The sequence below is a fragment of the Thermothelomyces heterothallicus genome (genome assembly GCF_042370625.1).
Source record: "Thermothelomyces heterothallicus CBS 202.75 unplaced genomic scaffold P884_scaffold_2, whole genome shotgun sequence".
Classification (NCBI taxonomy): Eukaryota; Fungi; Ascomycota; class Sordariomycetes; order Sordariales; family Chaetomiaceae; genus Thermothelomyces; species Thermothelomyces heterothallicus.
The window spans coordinates 527372-544411 of NW_027192563.1; the positions used below are offsets into that span (position 1 = coordinate 527372).

At 56.4% G+C, this 17040-nt stretch overlaps 5 protein-coding genes across 5 annotated transcripts in view; 2 read left to right on the forward strand and 3 right to left on the reverse strand.

Moving 5' to 3' along the window:
• Nucleotides 1–370: 370 nt before the first annotated feature.
• On the reverse strand, nt 371–2335 carry P884DRAFT_266657 (malate synthase; the record flags this gene model as incomplete). Its single annotated transcript, XM_069442046.1, has 5 exons — nt 371–428; nt 501–731; nt 837–1237; nt 1308–1936; nt 1975–2335. 5 exons carry the CDS (start codon nt 2333–2335, stop codon nt 371–373), a joined length of 1680 nt encoding a protein of 559 aa, XP_069300997.1.
• A 1203-nt stretch (nt 2336–3538) lies between these two features.
• P884DRAFT_235979 (L-Aspartase-like protein) lies at nt 3539–5980 on the reverse strand. The gene is made up of 3 exons (XM_069439974.1): nt 5399–5980; nt 4280–5303; nt 3539–4167 (listed from the first exon to the last, which is right to left on the reverse strand). The coding sequence occupies exons 1-3, from the start codon at nt 5793–5795 to the stop codon at nt 3978–3980; spliced, it is 1611 nt and encodes a 536-aa protein (XP_069300998.1). The 5' UTR covers nt 5796–5980; the 3' UTR covers nt 3539–3977.
• Nucleotides 5981–6790: 810 nt separating this feature from the next.
• On the reverse strand, nt 6791–10719 carry P884DRAFT_274702 (uncharacterized protein; the record flags this gene model as incomplete). Its single annotated transcript, XM_069442760.1, has 5 exons — nt 6791–7011; nt 7148–7402; nt 7456–9194; nt 9254–9973; nt 10040–10719. The coding sequence occupies 5 exons, from the start codon at nt 10717–10719 to the stop codon at nt 6791–6793; spliced, it is 3615 nt and encodes a 1204-aa protein (XP_069300999.1).
• A 1710-nt stretch (nt 10720–12429) lies between these two features.
• P884DRAFT_274703 (uncharacterized protein) lies at nt 12430–16076 on the forward strand (the record flags this gene model as incomplete). Its single annotated transcript, XM_069442761.1, has 5 exons — nt 12430–13713; nt 13794–14684; nt 14744–14847; nt 14993–15602; nt 15759–16076. 5 exons carry the CDS (start codon nt 12430–12432, stop codon nt 16074–16076), a joined length of 3207 nt encoding a protein of 1068 aa, XP_069301000.1.
• An 899-nt stretch (nt 16077–16975) lies between these two features.
• Nucleotides 16976–17040, forward strand: part of P884DRAFT_296544 (uncharacterized protein) — a gene marked incomplete at both ends in the record, with an annotated part of 429 nt that continues 364 nt past the window's right edge. The window contains one exon of the mRNA XM_069444423.1: nt 16976–16996. Coding sequence (XP_069301001.1) covers nt 16976–16996 — 21 coding nt within the window. The remainder of the gene's footprint in view (nt 16997–17040) is intronic.

The window sequence follows — 17040 nt, forward strand, 5'->3', positions numbered from 1 at the left end:
GCTTTCGGACCACATTTTCTTCGTTTCCGTCTACCGGCCTACTGTGTAAACGACACCTTTGGCGGGACATGAGGTGCAGCTTGAGTATCGACGGGGCCGACAATGGCTTTGAGTCCAGGGGCATAACGATGTCCAGTGGATACTCTACTTCCGTCGAGCAGTGAGCCGAGTCAGGTCACGATTCGGAACAATTGACGAGCCTCACGTAAAAGAACACTTGAAAAGCTCCGATTTTCCTGACGAGTGCACATGACTGATTCAAAACCAAACAAAGCCCATACCTGTTCCAGTCTCCGTCTCTCGAAAAACCACTAGTCATAACACCCCTTCTCCTGCATAACCTCCACTCCACTCTCTGACCCGCAAGGCTCTAGAGCTTGGAAGCCGGCTTCGGGCTCTCCTGCGACGTGATCTCGTTGTACAACAACCTAAACTCCCCGTTAGGATTATTGTTGTTTCAATTCAAGCGGGAGAACAAAATAACAATCGGGTGCACATACGAAGTCAGGAAGTCGGCATAGTCCTCGCCCGTGACCTGGGTCGCGAAGTACTGCGCTGCCAGCTGGTACTTGTTCCCCTTGGGCGCCTTGGCGGCCAGCTCTTGGGCCTGTTCCTTGAGTAGCTTGAGCGCGTAGCCCTTGTCGACGCGCTTGCCCTCAGCCGTCGTCACGCCGTGGCGCACCCACTGCCAGAGCTGGCTGCGCGAAACCTCGGCGGTGGCGGCGTCCTCCCTAAATAGAGAAAAAAAGAGTCGCGTCAGTATCTAGGCTGATTGTGGGGGCAGCAGGGGAGATAACGGAGAGGAAATAGAGAAGAAGGGGGGGGGGGGAACAAACATGAGGTAGTTGATGGGCACGCAACCAACGCCGCGGAGCCAGGCCTCCATGTAACCCAGGCCGATGTTGAGGTTCTTGCGGATGCCCTCCTCGGTAATCTTGCCGGGCACGTTCATGTTGAGGAGGTCGTTGGCGCCGATGGTGACGTCCTCGCGGCGCACAAAGAGCTGGTTCGGCGTGGGCATGTGCTTGTTGAAGATTTCGCTCGCGATGCCCGCCAGCGCCGGGTGCGCCACCCATGTTCCGTCATGTCCCGCGCGCACCTCGCGCAGCTTGTCGGCGCGGACGCCCTCCATGGCCTTCTCGTTGGCGGCTGGGTCGTCCTTGATGGGGATCTGCGCGGCCATGCCGCCCATGGCGTGCACGCCACGCTTGTGGCACGTCTGGATAAGCAGCTTGACCTGCAACGGAGGCAAACAAAGATGCCATGTCAGCCGAGTCCACGAGGCCATACAGTTAGGAATGACCCACATAGGCATCCATGAAAGGCACGGTCATGGTGACGGAGGCGCGATCAGGCAGTATAAAGTTGGAGTTCTGGCGGAACTTCTTGATGACGCTGAAGATGTAGTCCCAACGGCCGCAGTTGAGGCCGGAGCTGTGGTCGCGCAGCTCGTAGATGATCTCGTCCATCTCGAAGGCGGCCAGGATGGTCTCGATCAGCACGGTACCGCGGATGGTTCCCCGGGGCATGCCGATGTAGTCCTGAGCGAGGTTGAAGACGTCGTTCCACAGGCGCGCCTCCAGGTGAGACTCCATCTTGGGCAGATAGAAGTAAGGGCCGAAGCCGCGCTTGACCGTCTCGTGGGCGTTGTGGAAGAAGTAGAGGCCAAAGTCGAAGAGCGAGCCGCTCATGGGCTCGCCGTCGACCGTGACGTGCTTCTCCTCAAGGTGCCAGCCGCGCGGCCGCACGATGAGCGTGGGCAGTGGCCGGTCAGTGCGGAGCTTGTACTCCTTGTTCCCTTGCTTGAAGTCGATCTGGCGGCGGACGGCATCGTACAGGTTGACCTGGCCATTGACCATGTTGTCCCATGTCGGGGCGCTCGAGTCTAGACACGACGACGGGTTAGTGGCCGCGCACTCCTCGCCAAGACCCTGTCCTAATTTCCAAGCAACGAAATGTATCCCGTGTACGTACCCTCAAAGTCGGCCATGTACGTCCAGACGTCGGCGTTCAGCGCATTGACCACCATCTTGCGGTCCGTGGGCCCCGTAATCTCGACGCGGCGGTCGACAAGGCCCGGGGCGGGCGGGGCGCCCTTCCATGTCGGATCATCACGGATGTGCTTGGTCTCGGGGAGGAAGTCCGGCAGGGCGCCCTTGTCGAGCTCGGCCTGACGGATCTTGCGGCGCTCGAGAAGGTTCTTGCGGGTCGCGTTGAAGGAGCGCTGCAGAAGGGCAAGGAAGGCAAGCGCCTGGGGAGTCAGGATCTTGCGCTGCGACTCCTTGATAGGGCCGAGGACGCTGACGCCCTGAAGGATGGCCTCGTTGCTGGCCATGGCTGCTCTGTGATTCGTTCCTTATATATGTGTATCGTTGAGTGCTTGGGTAATGGCGTTTAAGGATGGAACCACTTATTGCTGGGAGGAGAGTGAGCTTCGGTTATATATATCAACCATGAAACTGTGAGTCAAACAATTGAAAGGAAAAACAGGAACAATAAGCCGAGGCGGATGGCAGATCTCTGGATTTGACCAAGTGCAACGGCAGGAATGGGGCGCGAGGACAGGGGGTGGAGCGAAAAGAGAGGGGGGGAGGGGGGAAGAGAGAGAGAGAGAGAGAGAGGTGCGAATGTCGCTGAAACCGCAAGCAGTAGAAACAACGGAAGCAATGGTGACAGGGTCCGTGGAATCATCAACATTGGAAGCAGTGTTGACTTACCGACTCGATGGATAGATAATACCTAGTTATCTCAATCGCTTCGATTCTCTCAACTTCCTTACCTTCCGGTCCGGTCAACGATGGAAGAGGGAAAGTTCAGATAGGAAGGGCAAATGCTGGATGCGGCGAGGATGAAGAATGAGAAGGGGGGACAAATGGATGACGAAAAAGATCAGGACGTTCAATTGCTCATGCTTAGATCCGTCTACCAAGCAGTTGGCGATGGTCGGAGCCACCCCTGCAAACCCCATGCCCGTGCTATCTCCTCCCCGATCGGGCGACCGTTCGGGCCTGGGGAAGCGGCCCCATTGGACACGAGCAGCCCCCGGTAGTGGGGGAAGAGGCCCGGGCAAGTCGCTTCGTGTTCCAGGCCGTGTCCTTCCATTGCCTGTTTGCATGTGAACGTGTGCAAGAGCACAGTAATGGCACGGTGGGCAGTGAGGTCATCGGAGCGGGAGCCCCGCCATTTTCCCCAGACGCCCGAGTGCCGTAGCCGTTTGCACCCGCTGACCCGAGATCCGGTCGACGTTTTTCTGGGAAATGTATCATCACCTGGAATTGAACGGTATATCAGCTCAATCGTAGGTGAACTAGCTCGTCAGCGAGCCAAACACCAAACGACCTCGGGAGCGCGGCAACAAGACATTGTTGAGCTGCTCCTGGCAGATAAGGCAGCACAAGTCAGCTTTCCTGTGCTTCTCTCTTATCAGGGCCGGTTAGTTATCGCCCAGGTCCACCATGACTGGGAACTTGCCCCAGGCTGCGCCAAGAACTTGGAGCTTGGGCCCCACACACCAAGCTCCGATCTGCCGCGCCAGAGCCGAGGTTTGGTGAGGGAGTGAAAAAAGCCGAGTGGAGAAGGCATTGCCGGCCATGACCAATCTGCCGACACTTCCCGACGGTTCCCCTTCCTGTGCCGGATCAGAAGCGATATCGCAGGGCAGAGAGGGATGAAGGGTTACATATGTCTGGTAGATAGTTTCTTGAATTATTTTTGTACATAACATTACTCCTCGCCTCCGTTGGAACCAACGAACAACAGCCTAGCTCCCCGCCGCACGATGCTTCGTAAGCGGCCGGGCCTGGTTGTCGGTGTTGTAGTGCTAATCGTACATGGTCGTGAACTTCATGAGCGAAAACCGTCATGACGGCACCCTCTGTTTAAGGACGGCCGCGCGGGGCGCGCGGCGTTTGGAGACGCCAACATCCGTCCCTCGCAGGCTTCCCCACTGCTCCGGTGGGATTGCCGGGCGTCCGAGTTTAGCCCTTGTACGGCTTAGGCCCGATCATGAGTTCGGGCCGCACGAGGGTGTCAAACTCCTCCTCGGTGAGCGCCTTGAGCTCTAGGGCGCTCTCCTTGAGGGTCAGGCCCTTCTTGTGCGCGTTCTTGGCCACCTTGCTGGCCATGTCGTAGCCGATCTTGGGGTTGAGGCAGGTGACCAACATCAGACTGTACGCAGCGCAGGAATATGTCAGCAAGCCGGGCAGGATTAAGAAGAGATGGAGGAAGGGCGCTTTGCCGGGGGAGAAAAAAAAGGGGAGGAGAGAGCGGGAGAACTTACGATTCCTTCATGATGCTAGAGATCTTCTCCTCGTTGGCCTGGAGGCCGACCACCAGGTTCTTCTCGAAGCTGCGCATGCCGTCCGCCAGCAGGCGGATGCTGTGCAGCAGGTTGCGGATGATCAGCGGCTTGTAAACGTTGAGCTCGAACTGGCCGTTCATGCCACCGATCGTGCAGGCGACGTGGTTGCCCATGACCTGGGCGCACACCATGGTGAGGGCCTCGCACTGGGTCGGGTTGACCTTGCCGGGCATGATGGAGCTGCCCGGCTCGTTCTCGGGCAGGATCAGCTCGCCCAGGCCGCAGCGGGGACCGCTGCCCAGGTAGCGGATGTCCTGCGCGATCTTGGTGAGCGAGCCGGCGAGGGTGTTGAGGGCGCCGTGCGCCTGCACGATGGCGTCGTGGGCGGCCAGGGCCTCGAACTTGTTGGGCGCCGTCTTGAACTCGGTGCCCGTCATCTTGCTGACCTCCTCCGCGATGGCCTCGGCGAAGCCCTCAAACGTGTTGATGCCCGTACCCACGGCCGTGCCGCCCTGCGCCAGGAGCCGCAGGTCCGGGAGGGAGCTCTCGACCCGCTTGATGCCGAAGTCGAGCTGCGCGACGTAGCCGCTGAACTCCTGGGCCAGGGTCAGAGGGGTGGCGTCCTGGAGGTGGGTGCGGCCGATCTTGATGATCTTCTTGGCCTCAAACTCTTCCACCTTGGCCTGGAGCGCCGCCCGCAGGCTGCGCAGCGCCGGGAGCAGCTCGCCCTCGATCTCGAGCACCGCGGCGATGTGCATGACGGTCGGGAAGGTATCGTTGGACGAGGCCGAGCGGTTGACGTGGTCGTTGGGGTGCACCGGCTTCTTGGTACCCATGGTCCCGCCGAGGATCTCGATCGCGCGGTTGCTGATGACCTCGTTGGCGTTCATGTTGGACTGCGTGCCCGAGCCGGTCTGCCAGACGACGAGGGGGAAGTGGTCGATCAGCTTCAGGTCCGCAACCTCCTTGGCGGCCTGCTGAATGGCCTTGCCAATCGTCGGGTCTAAGAAGCAGAGAGAGATTCCGCGGGTTAGCCTCCCCGCGCAATTGCCATCATGGACCGGCGACTCGCCGGGAGGGGTGAGGGTGTGCGCATACCAAGGCCATAGCGCATGTTGACCGTCGCCGCAGCGCCCTTCAGGATGCCGAACGCCTTGATGATGGGCGCCGGCATCCGGTCCTGGGGCTGGTTGATGCGGAAGTTGGAGAGGGAGCGCTGCGTCTGCGCTCCCCAGTATTTGTCGGCCGGCACCTCGATCTCGCCGAACGCATCGCTCTCGATTCTCGTGTTTGCTGCCATCCTTATCGCGCTGCCGTGAAAGTGTCTCGGGTGCTGGTTCACGGCGTTTGCGGGGCGTGCTGCAATGGATGACGAAACTGATGACCTCGGTGACGACGCTTTCAGGCATGTGCTGAGGGGTCTGATGGCAGCCCTCGGCACACTAAGGCTCCCGCACCAAACTGCGGGCCCGGCCGCACGAACCGATCGATACATGGTGGAAGTCGCCTGACCTAAACCGTTGGTCTGGACTCCGCAGCCGAGTGTGGAAGGTGATTAGATTCTAAAAATCGCAGCGATGTGACCGTGATGCGCGCAAATGCAGGATATGGCACCAAGTAGCCCTGAGAGGCAGTGATTTGACAAGAGCTGGAAATAATGCCCTTTTTTTTTCCCTCAAACGGCGACCAAAATAATTCTCGGGGTCCGGACCCCGGTCTCCCCAACAACTTGGCCCCATCCGGTGGCCCGGTCCGGAAGATCCCGGTCACGAATCGGCGGCACGGAACGGAATATGGAAGAATTCACCCCCATGCCATTTGCCAGACTCGGTCTCCCGTAGCAACCAGCCCCTGAATTTGGGGGGGACGTAAACAAATCACCACCCGTAACGATTCAAAAATTCACATCGAAAACCCTTTATCGCGCGAATGTACTGAACATGCCACGCAGTTCCGGTCTGTTACCAACCCTTATGTTTGGTAGTGATGAAGTACATACAGACGGGACTTGTTGCCGAATGCGGACATCCGGGGGGGGGACAATAATCGCCTTGGTTATAAATAACAAGCGACATCCCCCGAAGCACACAGCCCCCGGATGCTCCCGCATCCTCGTCTCCCATACAAAGATACCCTCCGTAGCCCAACACTATAACCATGTTCGCGCATCAACAGGTTTATATCACATCGAGCTCTTTTCATAGGTAATTCAGCCCGTCAGTCCAACCGACCAAAATGTGCCGTCTGTTCCAGGACAAGCGGCGGGTTGGAGTCGGTACCTAAGGCGCCGGTAACAAGGTAGATCTCGACCAGGAAAATCACGGCATCCTCCAACTCGCCCAGGGTCGAATGGAAAGGAGATAGAACGGGAGCCTGTCGTATCCTGCACTGCCATAGGCCGCAGTGGTTCTTGCTACCCAGCCAACTTTCAATGGATTCGTCACAATACAAGACCAAAACATCCCGTATAAGGGCAGTATGCTGCCGTACTCAAGAATTGAGCGTCTTGATCATCATGCTCACCTTCCGCTTATCGGTGACTAGCAACGCGCGGGTGCCAAACGCAGCATTGATGGCGTCCACAACCCGGTGAAAGCTGCTCGCTGCCCCCTTCTCCTGGGTGAAGCGGGCGATGCTGAGCTGGTTGCGCTTTCCATGCTCAATGACTGTCATGAGCTCGACGGCAAAGGACACCTCTTTCAGGTTGAGGTCTTAAACACGGGGAATCTGATTAGTGGGGTTGCTGACAGAGACGCACGGGGGCAGGCTTACAGTTCTTAGGGCCGACCCTGGCAAAGATGATGTTGCGCTGCTTGTCCACTTCAACATCCCGGATGCCGTACTTGCGCCACTCGCGGAGTAAAATGGCCACCTCCTGACGGGCGCGCCTCTTGAGGATGTTGAAACAGAGGTAGCGCATAGCAGGCTTAACGCGGAAGAGACGTGCCAGCCAGTTCTGCTGCACTTCAATCTTGCGGATGCCGCTATCGCTTCCAGACCAGAAGCTGTACGCTGTGCCACTCAGTACCCTGGGCTCCTTGCTGGAACATCTCTTTCTCTTTTTCTTTTCGTTGTGGAGTTGGACTTCCTCGGGATCGGAGTCTATCATCAGTCAGTGAATAGATGCTCCTGATCTTGTAAGACTAACTCCATACCTGCAATCGACATCTTCATCTCTTCCTTGGCTCCCTTCCAGAAAGCAAGACCGAACGACTTTTTCTTATTCGGGCGCCGGAGAGAAGGACCGTCAGTGTACTGCGACATGGGGCGACTGAGATTGCTGGGCTCCGAAGCCACGAGGGTCTCCTTGGACCGAACGGAGCTGTCAGACGTGGTTTCAATTGTTCTGCCGCTGGTAGCCTCCCTGGGGGCGCGTCTGAACCAGGAGGAAACCCTCTTTTTGGATGCGGTGCTATTGTTCCTGTTACCTTCCGTTGACTGGCCTTTCTGTTCCGACCCACAAAACGACGGACTCTGGCGATCATGAAGCGAAGACGTCTCTGTCGGCCTGGCATTGTTGTTCTTTTGCGATATTTTGCGAACATTGAGAGGTTCAGGGATATCTACGAGGTATTCGGCGCCATTTGCTGACGGCGAGTTGACGACCCGGATTGTATTCTCGGGCCTCGCTAGGAAGTCCAATCCCTTGTTCTTAGCATAGATAGGTGTTTCCAGAGGGGTCAGAGCAAAGTTGTGTCTACCACCGTTTTGCCTCATCCAGTTGTCAGACGTGTTTTCGCGAATGGAAGGCAATGGCCCCGCATCTTTGCTCGGTCGATCATAGGCTGGCTCCGAAACAACGCGACGGTCAGGGATTAACACGTCTAAGTTGGGCTGCGGTTTCGACGTCTTCGCTGCCAAAGAAGCTGAGACATTGTCCTTCCGAATTGACAGAGGCGTGATGGTATCTTTGGACGGAAGGGGAGGAAGTGGTCGGTTGTCCCAGGGATACGGCGCAGGTGAGGAAACTGAGCGATCCTGCACAACGGGCGAGCTACGCAGAGGCAGCATGAATGGGCTGGCCTCGAGAGAACCTGCCTCAACTTTTCTGGGTTCTGATAAGAGAAGGGAGCTCCGGAAGGCCTCATCACAATCACGAGCAATCCTGTGCCCGAGCTGCTCGAGCTCCTTGCTCCAAATGAACGAGTCTTCGGCTGTGTGGCCAACATCTACCATTGACTGGGTAACCGAAACTTGATGGGCGCTTGGTTTTTTGGTATGGCCAGAGGGCGACAGAGGTTCACGGTCGTAAGTGGTATTAGCCCCCCCGCTGCTGGCCGGAGCGGCCAATGTAGTACGGCGGTTCCGACGGTGATGCTGACTCCTATTCCGAATGCTCGAAAAGTCGACAGTGCGCTTGGACCGGTTGTTTGCCCGAACACGAGGGTTGCTCTGGTGACTGCGGATGGAGCCCATTGAGGTCTGGGCGGACCTGAGCTGGCATGCCGTATTCGTACGTCGGGGTTTCGTTCCCGACCGCTGGCGAGAGGAACCATTCGCGGATCGATATGAGCGGTACGAGTGAGAGACAGTCGTCGGAGATGGGGAAACACCTGGCTCGGGGTTGTTGCGATGGATGACGATTTTGGCGTGGCTTACTTGAGAATCGCACGGCTTGAGAATGCGGGACGCGTTGTAGGGATCGTAGCTCCGGATGGTGCCGGCATCATCAATGTCTGGAATATTAGAAATTACGGTAAATCGGGACACAGCCCTGGTCTGGCCTTTGCGGCCCGACTTGGTGAATTCACAAGTCGAGATGCGCTTGCCCCAGTTTGGCGGCTTGAGGTGATGAAAATCGCTCTTGGAGATTGGAACGTTGTTGTTGTAATTCTCCAGCTGAGCCTCGCGGTGATTGTAGAGGAGCCAGTAGAACAGCTTTTGATCGTTTGGTCTAACTCTGTGGTCAGCGTTGGATCATATCGAAGCACATCATGCGAGTCCGCTGCTTACTTTTTCTCTCTAAGTCGCTCCGACAGAGCGGATTCCGAGTAGGTGTGCCATAGGGCTTTCAGCTGACGCAAGATCTGTACATCGATTTCTTCCGGGACGGGTAGGTTGCCCAAGTTCGGCAGTGCAATTTGTGACTGGCCATCCCAGTTCTGGTATGCGTCAAGATAATCGTACGTCTTGATGAGAGCGTGCCGCCACATCTGCTTCATCGTGATGCGGTGAGCGGGCTGATCCACCAGAATTCTCCGGATGAGATCCTTTGCTTCCCTCGTCAAATGCGGTGGCATTCTGTACTCCGCGCGCTTCGCCTTCATCATCATGACCTCCATGTCGTCGTCGTCAAATGGGAGGCGCCCCGCCAACATGGCATACAGAATCACGCCCATGCTCCAGATATCCACAGCCGAGCCCTTGTAAAACTGGTGGCGGAGCAGTTCAGGGGCCGCATAGTGAGGGCTTCCGCAGGCCGTTCGAAGTTGATGGTTGGGGTCCTGTTGCAGGGCAGCCATGCCAAAGTCCGCAATCTTGATTTGCCCATTCGCCTTCAACAGGATGTTTTCAGGCTTGAGATCGCGGTGGCATATGTTGAATGAGTGGCAATAGTCAAGAGCAGTCATGATTTGGCGGAAGTAAAAGATGGCCTCTTCTTCCTGAAGGGGGCCGTTCCAGTTGATGAACTCGAACAGATCCCCTTTTTCAACGTACTCGGTGACCAGGTAGCTAGGGGGAGGGGGGGTTGTTAGCAAGACACACGAGAGGGAGAGGCACTGCATGCAAGGGACTCACATCTCCGACCGGTTTTCCCAAATGTCAAGGAGCTCGATGATATTAGGGTGACGGATGAGTTTGAGAATAGCGACCTCTCGCTCAATGGCCAGTGGCATCCGGCGTAGACCACCATCCGTACTGGTTGTTGGCTTCCTGTAATCGACGGAGTCCAAGTTCGCCAGGCTACCTGCTTGTGTCATGTGGGCGGTGCTCTTGGCCACTATCTTGATTGCCACGAGCTGGTGAGAAACCCGATGGCGGGCTAATCGCACCCGTGCGGAGGAGCCCTTCCCCAGAGTCTTCCCTAGCTGCCAAGGACCAATGTGGGTTTTGAGCTGGCGCGTGCTGGACGCGTTTGAGGAGACATTGGAGAACTGGGAAACACGCCGAGCATCGGAGGCGTCCTGAGAGGTCGGATTGAGAACAGCAGGGCGCGATTTGGCTGAGCCAAGGTCGGCCAGGGCGGCCGGGGCCGGCGGGTAGTGGGTGCGCTGCTCAGCTGAAGAGTCCTTAATAGTAAGAACGGGGTTTGAGCGACCGCGAGTGGCGTTCATGGACTTTGTTGCTATGTGGTTCTCGATGTCGCCAACATCGTACCGGCGGTTGAGGTGGGCTACGGTGGCATGGTTGAGGCGCTGCGTGGCGTCACCCAATGGCTGGCGAGGAGCCGAGCGACGAGAAGTGCTCTGGTGATCCATTACAGCCAAGCCAGCAGACGACGGCTCAATTCATTATTGACTGACGGCAGAAATGTTTAAGAGAAGCACTTGAGTTGTGGTGGGAGAGAAACCGTGCTGACCAGGTTAGAATATTCCGGGTCGAAATGCGCGGAGTGTAGTTGAGCTCTGCAATAGAATAAATAGAGCGGCGCCCCACGAACGGGCTGAGAAGTCCCGGGTGTGCAGTCAGGTTGAGAAGCAAATGATTGAGAGGAAGGGAGTGAAAGTATTTCGAGGGGAGAACTTAAGCACGCGACCAACCAACCACACGACAGGTTGGAGTGCGCAGTACCGGGGAAAAAAAAAAAATAACCTAGATGCCGGAGCAAGAAACAGACCATGAACGGAGGATGCAGAGATATTCTAATTGATTTGAGTGCCAGCAGCTGGGTGCTTTTGGTTCAAGAGGGCAAGCGATATTTGGGGGAGATAAGAGGAAGGAATGGTCAACAGCGTTGGCCGACCTACCTAGGCACCGAAATGCGCTATCTCGGTCGATTTGCGAGCACGGCAGGAACTTGGAGCACCAAGAGAGAGAGTCTCCAGCCCACCAATTTCTCATTCCTCGCGCTTGATCGCACCCAAACTACAGATGCAACGTGCCTTAACACTAAAACCTAGCTACATCTTCCGTCTGGTCATCTAGATCCATATGCCCCGGGCTAGGTCAAGTGCTGCGGAAAATCTTCCATCACGCCCCAACTGAGGTCTGAAATTGCGAGACTTGTTGAAAATGCCTGGAGAGTAGCGGGATGCACGAGATTTCTTGAGCAATGTCGCGAAGGTGCTGTTTATGTAGGAGAGAATCAGCCGGCCCAACACAAGCCCGGACCTCTTAGAGCGCGTTCATGTCCAACAAATGATTCGGAATGAGTAGTGTAATCTTACAATAACGTAGAAGTGCGCGCCACTGGCATCGAATTACATACCACCGCGCCTGCCAGAATGAAGCACCAAAGATTGGGGGAGATGGTCTAGTCAGAAAATACTACTTCAGGATGCTCAGCTCGCAGATGGCTTCAGCGCCCCTGTGACAAGAGAGCCGCGACTGAATCTAGGTAGATTCTGTAGCAAGAGGCTGACGTAGGGACAACTCTCTACTCGGGTGTTGAAGGGCGCTGTGGTGTTGGGATGGGAGGGACTGGACGTTCAGTTGTGGGGCAATAGTTATAAATGCAGGTCTCTCTGAAGGGACCTTCATGACGGTACGTACCGGACAGGGGTAGTCTCAAGGTACTGAACTTCATTGTCATGGGCTCCGTGTCTGGATTTACCTTGAAACTGATTGTTACAGGATACAGTTCTGGGGTGGGAGAATGTTACCATAATGATCCAGTACCGTAAGGAAGCAAAGCAGCCATACATTTCTTTTTTTAGTTTGCGTGACGGGTGGAAGATACGGGGTATGTACGGATCCGTACTGTGGTATGTAATCCGTACTTGTCATTCTTACTTTACCATTGCCGAATCCGGCACAGTTTCCCAGGGCACTTCTTCAGGTCGGACCCCACATTAGGCACGCCCGCGCCAAGAAGCCAGTGCTAAGACGCGTCGCGTTTCTCAACATCAACCCTCTCTGCCTGAGACCAGCCAGCTCGCGACCGATTGCCACCACGAAGATTCCAGATGACAACGCTGAGACTCGAAACCTAAGCCCGGAGTTGAGGTTTATGATCCGCGACGAGCGAGATGCCCGGTTATAGCCCTGACGATGGATCGCTCGGGGGCGAGCCCTTCGCTGGCGACCCTTTCAGCTCCCTTCGTTTGAGGGGCGGAGACAGCTCGCATGGATTCGAACAAGACGATGATGACGTGTCAATGACCGAGGATGAAGCACCGACTTCTCGACGGCGAGCAGCTGTGTCGCGCCCTCGGGGTGGTCCGGCAAGCTCCGACTTTCAGCCTGGCGCTATCGTGCGGGTCAAGGTCCAAAATTTCGTGACATACGAGGAGGCCGAGTTCTTCCTAGGTCCCCATCTCAACATGGTTATTGGGCCCAACGGGACGGGTAAGAGCTCGCTTGTCTGCGCCATCTGCCTAGGTCTAGGCTACCCCTCGAGCGTCTTGGGTCGGGCGAGCGCTTTTGGGGAATTCGTCAAGCATGGGAAGGACGAGGCCGATATCGAGGTGGAGTTGCAGAGGTTGCCCGAGCACTCCGAGAACTACGTCGTCGGGCTCACCATCCGGCGAGAGGACAACAGCAGGAAGTTCACCATCAATGGGCAGAGGGTATCACACAAGGATGTCCAAAAGCTCATGCGGTCGCTTCGGATCCAGATCGACAACCTGTGCCAGTTCCTGCCCCAAGACAAGGTCGCCGAATTCGCCGCTCTCACGCCGGTCGAACTGCTCGAGAAGACTCTGCATGCGGCTGCGCCAGAAGAGATGATCGACTGGAGGACCCAACTGAGGGATTATTATAAGCTGCAAAAGGAGACAGAACTCAACGGGGAAAAAATCCGCGAGGAACTCCGCAAGATGGAGGCCCGCCAACAGGTTCTTCAGGCTGATGTCGAGAAACTGCGGGAGAGGAGGGCGATACAGGAGGAAATCGAGAACCTCAACAACATGCGGGTCGTCGTCAAGTATTATGACGCCCGAAGGAGGTTCAAAGAAGCAAAGGCGCGCAAGGTCGAGGCCGAGCGTTCGCTCAAACGGCTCCAGAATAGCGTCGCCCCGGCGCTCGAGGCCGTCAACAAGAAGCAGGAATATCAGTCCAAGATCAAGCTTGTCGTGGCCGACAGGCAGCGCCGTCTACAGGCCGCTGGTGCTGCCGCCGACGCTGCGGTTGCCCAGGTCGATGCTGCCCAGGCGAGATGCCAGGAACTTACAGGCAGGAAAGAGGCAGAGCGGACGAACTATTCGGCAAAAAAGCAGGAGCTCGGTCGTCTGCGCAAAAGGATCACAGAGCTAGAGGCCAGGTACCGCCAAACGCCCAAGGAATTTGATGCCGCCGATTGGAACCGAAGAATTGTATGTAAACAACTCGGCCCTACCGTGCCCGAACGACTTGTTCCCGCTGGATGATTTCGATGCTAACTGCCCGAGTATAGCGAGAACAACAGCACCTGCAGCGCGAGAAGGAGGCAGAAGTCGGGGCGGCAAGAGAGGAACTCAAGCAGATACGGATGAAAGGGCACGACAACCGCGACCAGTTGATGAGGCTCCAAAATAGCCTGAGCGAGCTGGAGTCACAGCAAGGTCAACTACTCACTCAGCTAAGGAGGATCAATAGTGATGTCGCTAAAGGCTGGGAGTGGTTGAAGGATAACCAGGACGGGTTCGTGAAGGAGGTCTTTGGTCCTCCCATGTTGACATGCTCCGTCAAGGACAAACGCTACACCGACCTTGTCCAGTCGATATTGCAAACCGACGATTTCCTCTGTTTTACGGCGCAGACTAGGGAGGATCACAAGAAGCTCAGCGACCAGTTCTATCGCACGATGGGGCTCTCTGTCACGATCCGATCCTGTTTTACACCGTACAGCGCATTCAAACCCCCTCTACCAAGGGAAGAGCTGTCCAGACTCGGATTTGACGGCTACGTGAGTGACTTCCTCGATGGGCCGGAACCGGTGCTTGCTATGCTCTGCGCAGAGAGAAGGATGCACGCGTCGGCGGTCTCGCTTCAGGACATATCGGATGATCAATTCGAACAGATCCAACGATTCGAGAGGCTCACGCAATTTGCCGCGGGGAGGCAACTGTACCGCATCACGCGGAGGAAGGAGTACGGTCCGGGGGCCGTTTCCACACGAGTCACCCAGTTCGCAAAGGGCCGTTTCTGGGCCGATCAACCGGTGGATGCGGCCGAGAAAGCCGAGCTCCTGCAGAAAATGCAGGAACTCCAGGCACAGCGCGCCGCCATGAAGGAGCAGTATGAGGCCTTGGACGCAAGGTGCAAGGTGCTGGATGAAGAGAAGCAGCAGATCCTGGACAAGATTGTATGCTCACCAGCCGGTTTTTGCTCCGGCCTTCTTCGACTCCGCTGACCTCAGAATAGGAGGAGCTGCGCACGTCCAAAAACGAACTCCAACGCGAGTACACGCGGTGGCAGGCGTTGCCGGACAAGATAGGTATGGACGCATGCACCGCAAGACCTCGAGCGTCATGTATCCCCTTGGCTGACATGTGCCTATGTAGAGTCTGAGAAAACGGCGCTTTCGCGCGCCGAAGGCGAGCTTATGGAATGCAAGGGCCGAATACTCGAGATTGAGAAGTCCATGGACCAGGCGATCTTGGACAAGGCCAGGGCAATTCTCCAGCACCACCAGCGGATCGGCGGCATCCGGGAAGCGCGCCAGGCTCTACTGGAAGCTCAGATGGTCCTCATGGAGGCGGAGTCGGAGGTGATCGTTCTCAAGGCGAAGAATTCCGAGATCACGCAGCAGCTAGAGGAAGGGAAACAGACGCTCAAGCAGATCCAAGAGGAGCTAGAGGAGCAACGCAACATTGCTTCCGAGGCCAGGACGGAAGCGCTCGCTATTCTGACCGAGGAAAATACCGAGCGGCTGCGCGATCAAGCCATGGGCAAGACGGTTGAGGACATTGACCAAGCCATCCAGGTGGAGAAGGCCAAGCTCGAGGTCATCCAAGCTAGCAACCCGACCGCGCTGGAAGAGTACGAACGGTATGCGGCCCGGATCGAACGGGAACGGGCCAACCAGGCGACCCAAGAGGCCAGGATGGCGGAGCTGATCGACCGAATCAACCACATCAAGAGTCAATGGGAGCCCAGGCTGGACGAGCTGGTGCGCCAGATCAACGACGCCTTCAGCTACAACTTTGAGCAGATCAGCTGCGCCGGCGAGGTCGGCGTGCACAAGGACGAAGACTTTGACAAGTGGGCCATAGAGATCAAGGTCAAGTTCCGGTATGCGATTTTCAATTCCCGCCCATCAGGTGTTGAGACTCGAGAGAGGACTGTGAAAGGCTGATTCGGGTTATTTTTTTTCTTTGTTTTTAGCCAAAACGAAACGCTCCAGCGGCTCGACCAGCACCGGCAGTCGGGCGGCGAGCGGGCCGTGTCGACCATCTTCTACCTGATGGCGCTGCAGTCGATGGCGCAGGCGCCGTTCCGGGTCGTCGACGAGATCAACCAGGGCATGGACCCGCGCAACGAGCGCATGGTGCACGAGCGCATGGTCGAGGTCGCCTGCCGCGAGCACACGAGCCAGTACTTCCTCATCACGCCCAAGCTGCTGCCGGGCCTGCGGTACGACGAGCGCATGCGGGTGCACACCATCGTCAGCGGCGAGCATGTCGACAGGCAGGGCACGGAGAAGATGAACTTTGCCAACTTTGTCAAGATCCAGCGGAGGTTGACGGCTCGGTAGGAGAGATTGAGAACGTCTGTGTTGGGAAAAGGGGGAAGGGCAACATGACGGTTCGATAAACTTTTTATTTTCCCCATGATCCCGGTTGGAATGGATGATGATGATACCCAAGGTACCTTAGCTTTTTTTCAATGCAAAAAAGGTGGCGGTTATACGATGTTGTCTACCCAGAGCGGAAGTACTGTGTGACCGTATCATTAATATCATTCATTAACCCTACGGCGTCGAAGCACCCCTGAACCCGGTGCCATCCCGCTTAGCTTCTCGAACCAAGACATTCAACGTTTTGGCTTCTCACGGGCATCAAATAGTGTACGGATTCAGACAGCACTGCGCATACGGATTACATCCGTAACGTACGCTGAAGCGACCGTTGCTTGGGTGGACCCGCAAGTGGGTGGTGTTGATGTTCCAGCCAAGCATTCGGGTGGCCCACAGCACCGCAGCGGTAAAACGGATCCAAGAGGAGGGCGACCAAGGGGTCAGTGGCCGCGGATACCCTGCAAGTCTCAGCCACGTATCGAGTCTTGCCAGGGCAGGCAAGTAATATATGTACAGTACATACATAAGGCGAAGTGTAGCAGACAGGATGGAAGCCGACCCTCCAAACAACTTTGTTGACGTCACAGGTCACTTACACGGCGCTCTCCCCTCGTCGGGATAGTTGTGATGATATATGATGTCCAACGGCCATGGCCAGCAAACGTGTATATATCACCACCAGATTCTCGCGGGCTTCTAGTTTTGTTGATCATCAAACCATCCATCACCCATCAAACAAAAGCAGAAAACCACCAACTCATCCATCACTCACGCACATTATGCTTCTCAAACCATCCACAACCACCACTGCATACTTTACTCGACCTTAGACTCGATAACAAAAACAATCATCCAACATGGGCGCCGTCGTCTCTTGCGTGAGTATAGGCGCGGCTCAGAATTTGGACTAGACCCCCCCCCC

Excerpts from the sequence above, each read along its gene's own strand:
- P884DRAFT_235979 (XM_069439974.1), bottom strand. The coding sequence starts at position 5,795 with ATGTATCGATCGGTTCGTGCGGCCGGGCCCGCAGTTTGGTGCGGGAGC. Across the intron at positions 5,304-5,398 it reads CAACATGCGCTATGGCCTTG|ACCCGACGATTGGCAAGGCC; the intron begins GTATGCGCACAC and ends TCTGCTTCTTAG. Across the intron at positions 4,168-4,279 it reads TCTAGCATCATGAAGGAATC|TCTGATGTTGGTCACCTGCC; the intron begins GTAAGTTCTCCC and ends CGCTGCGTACAG.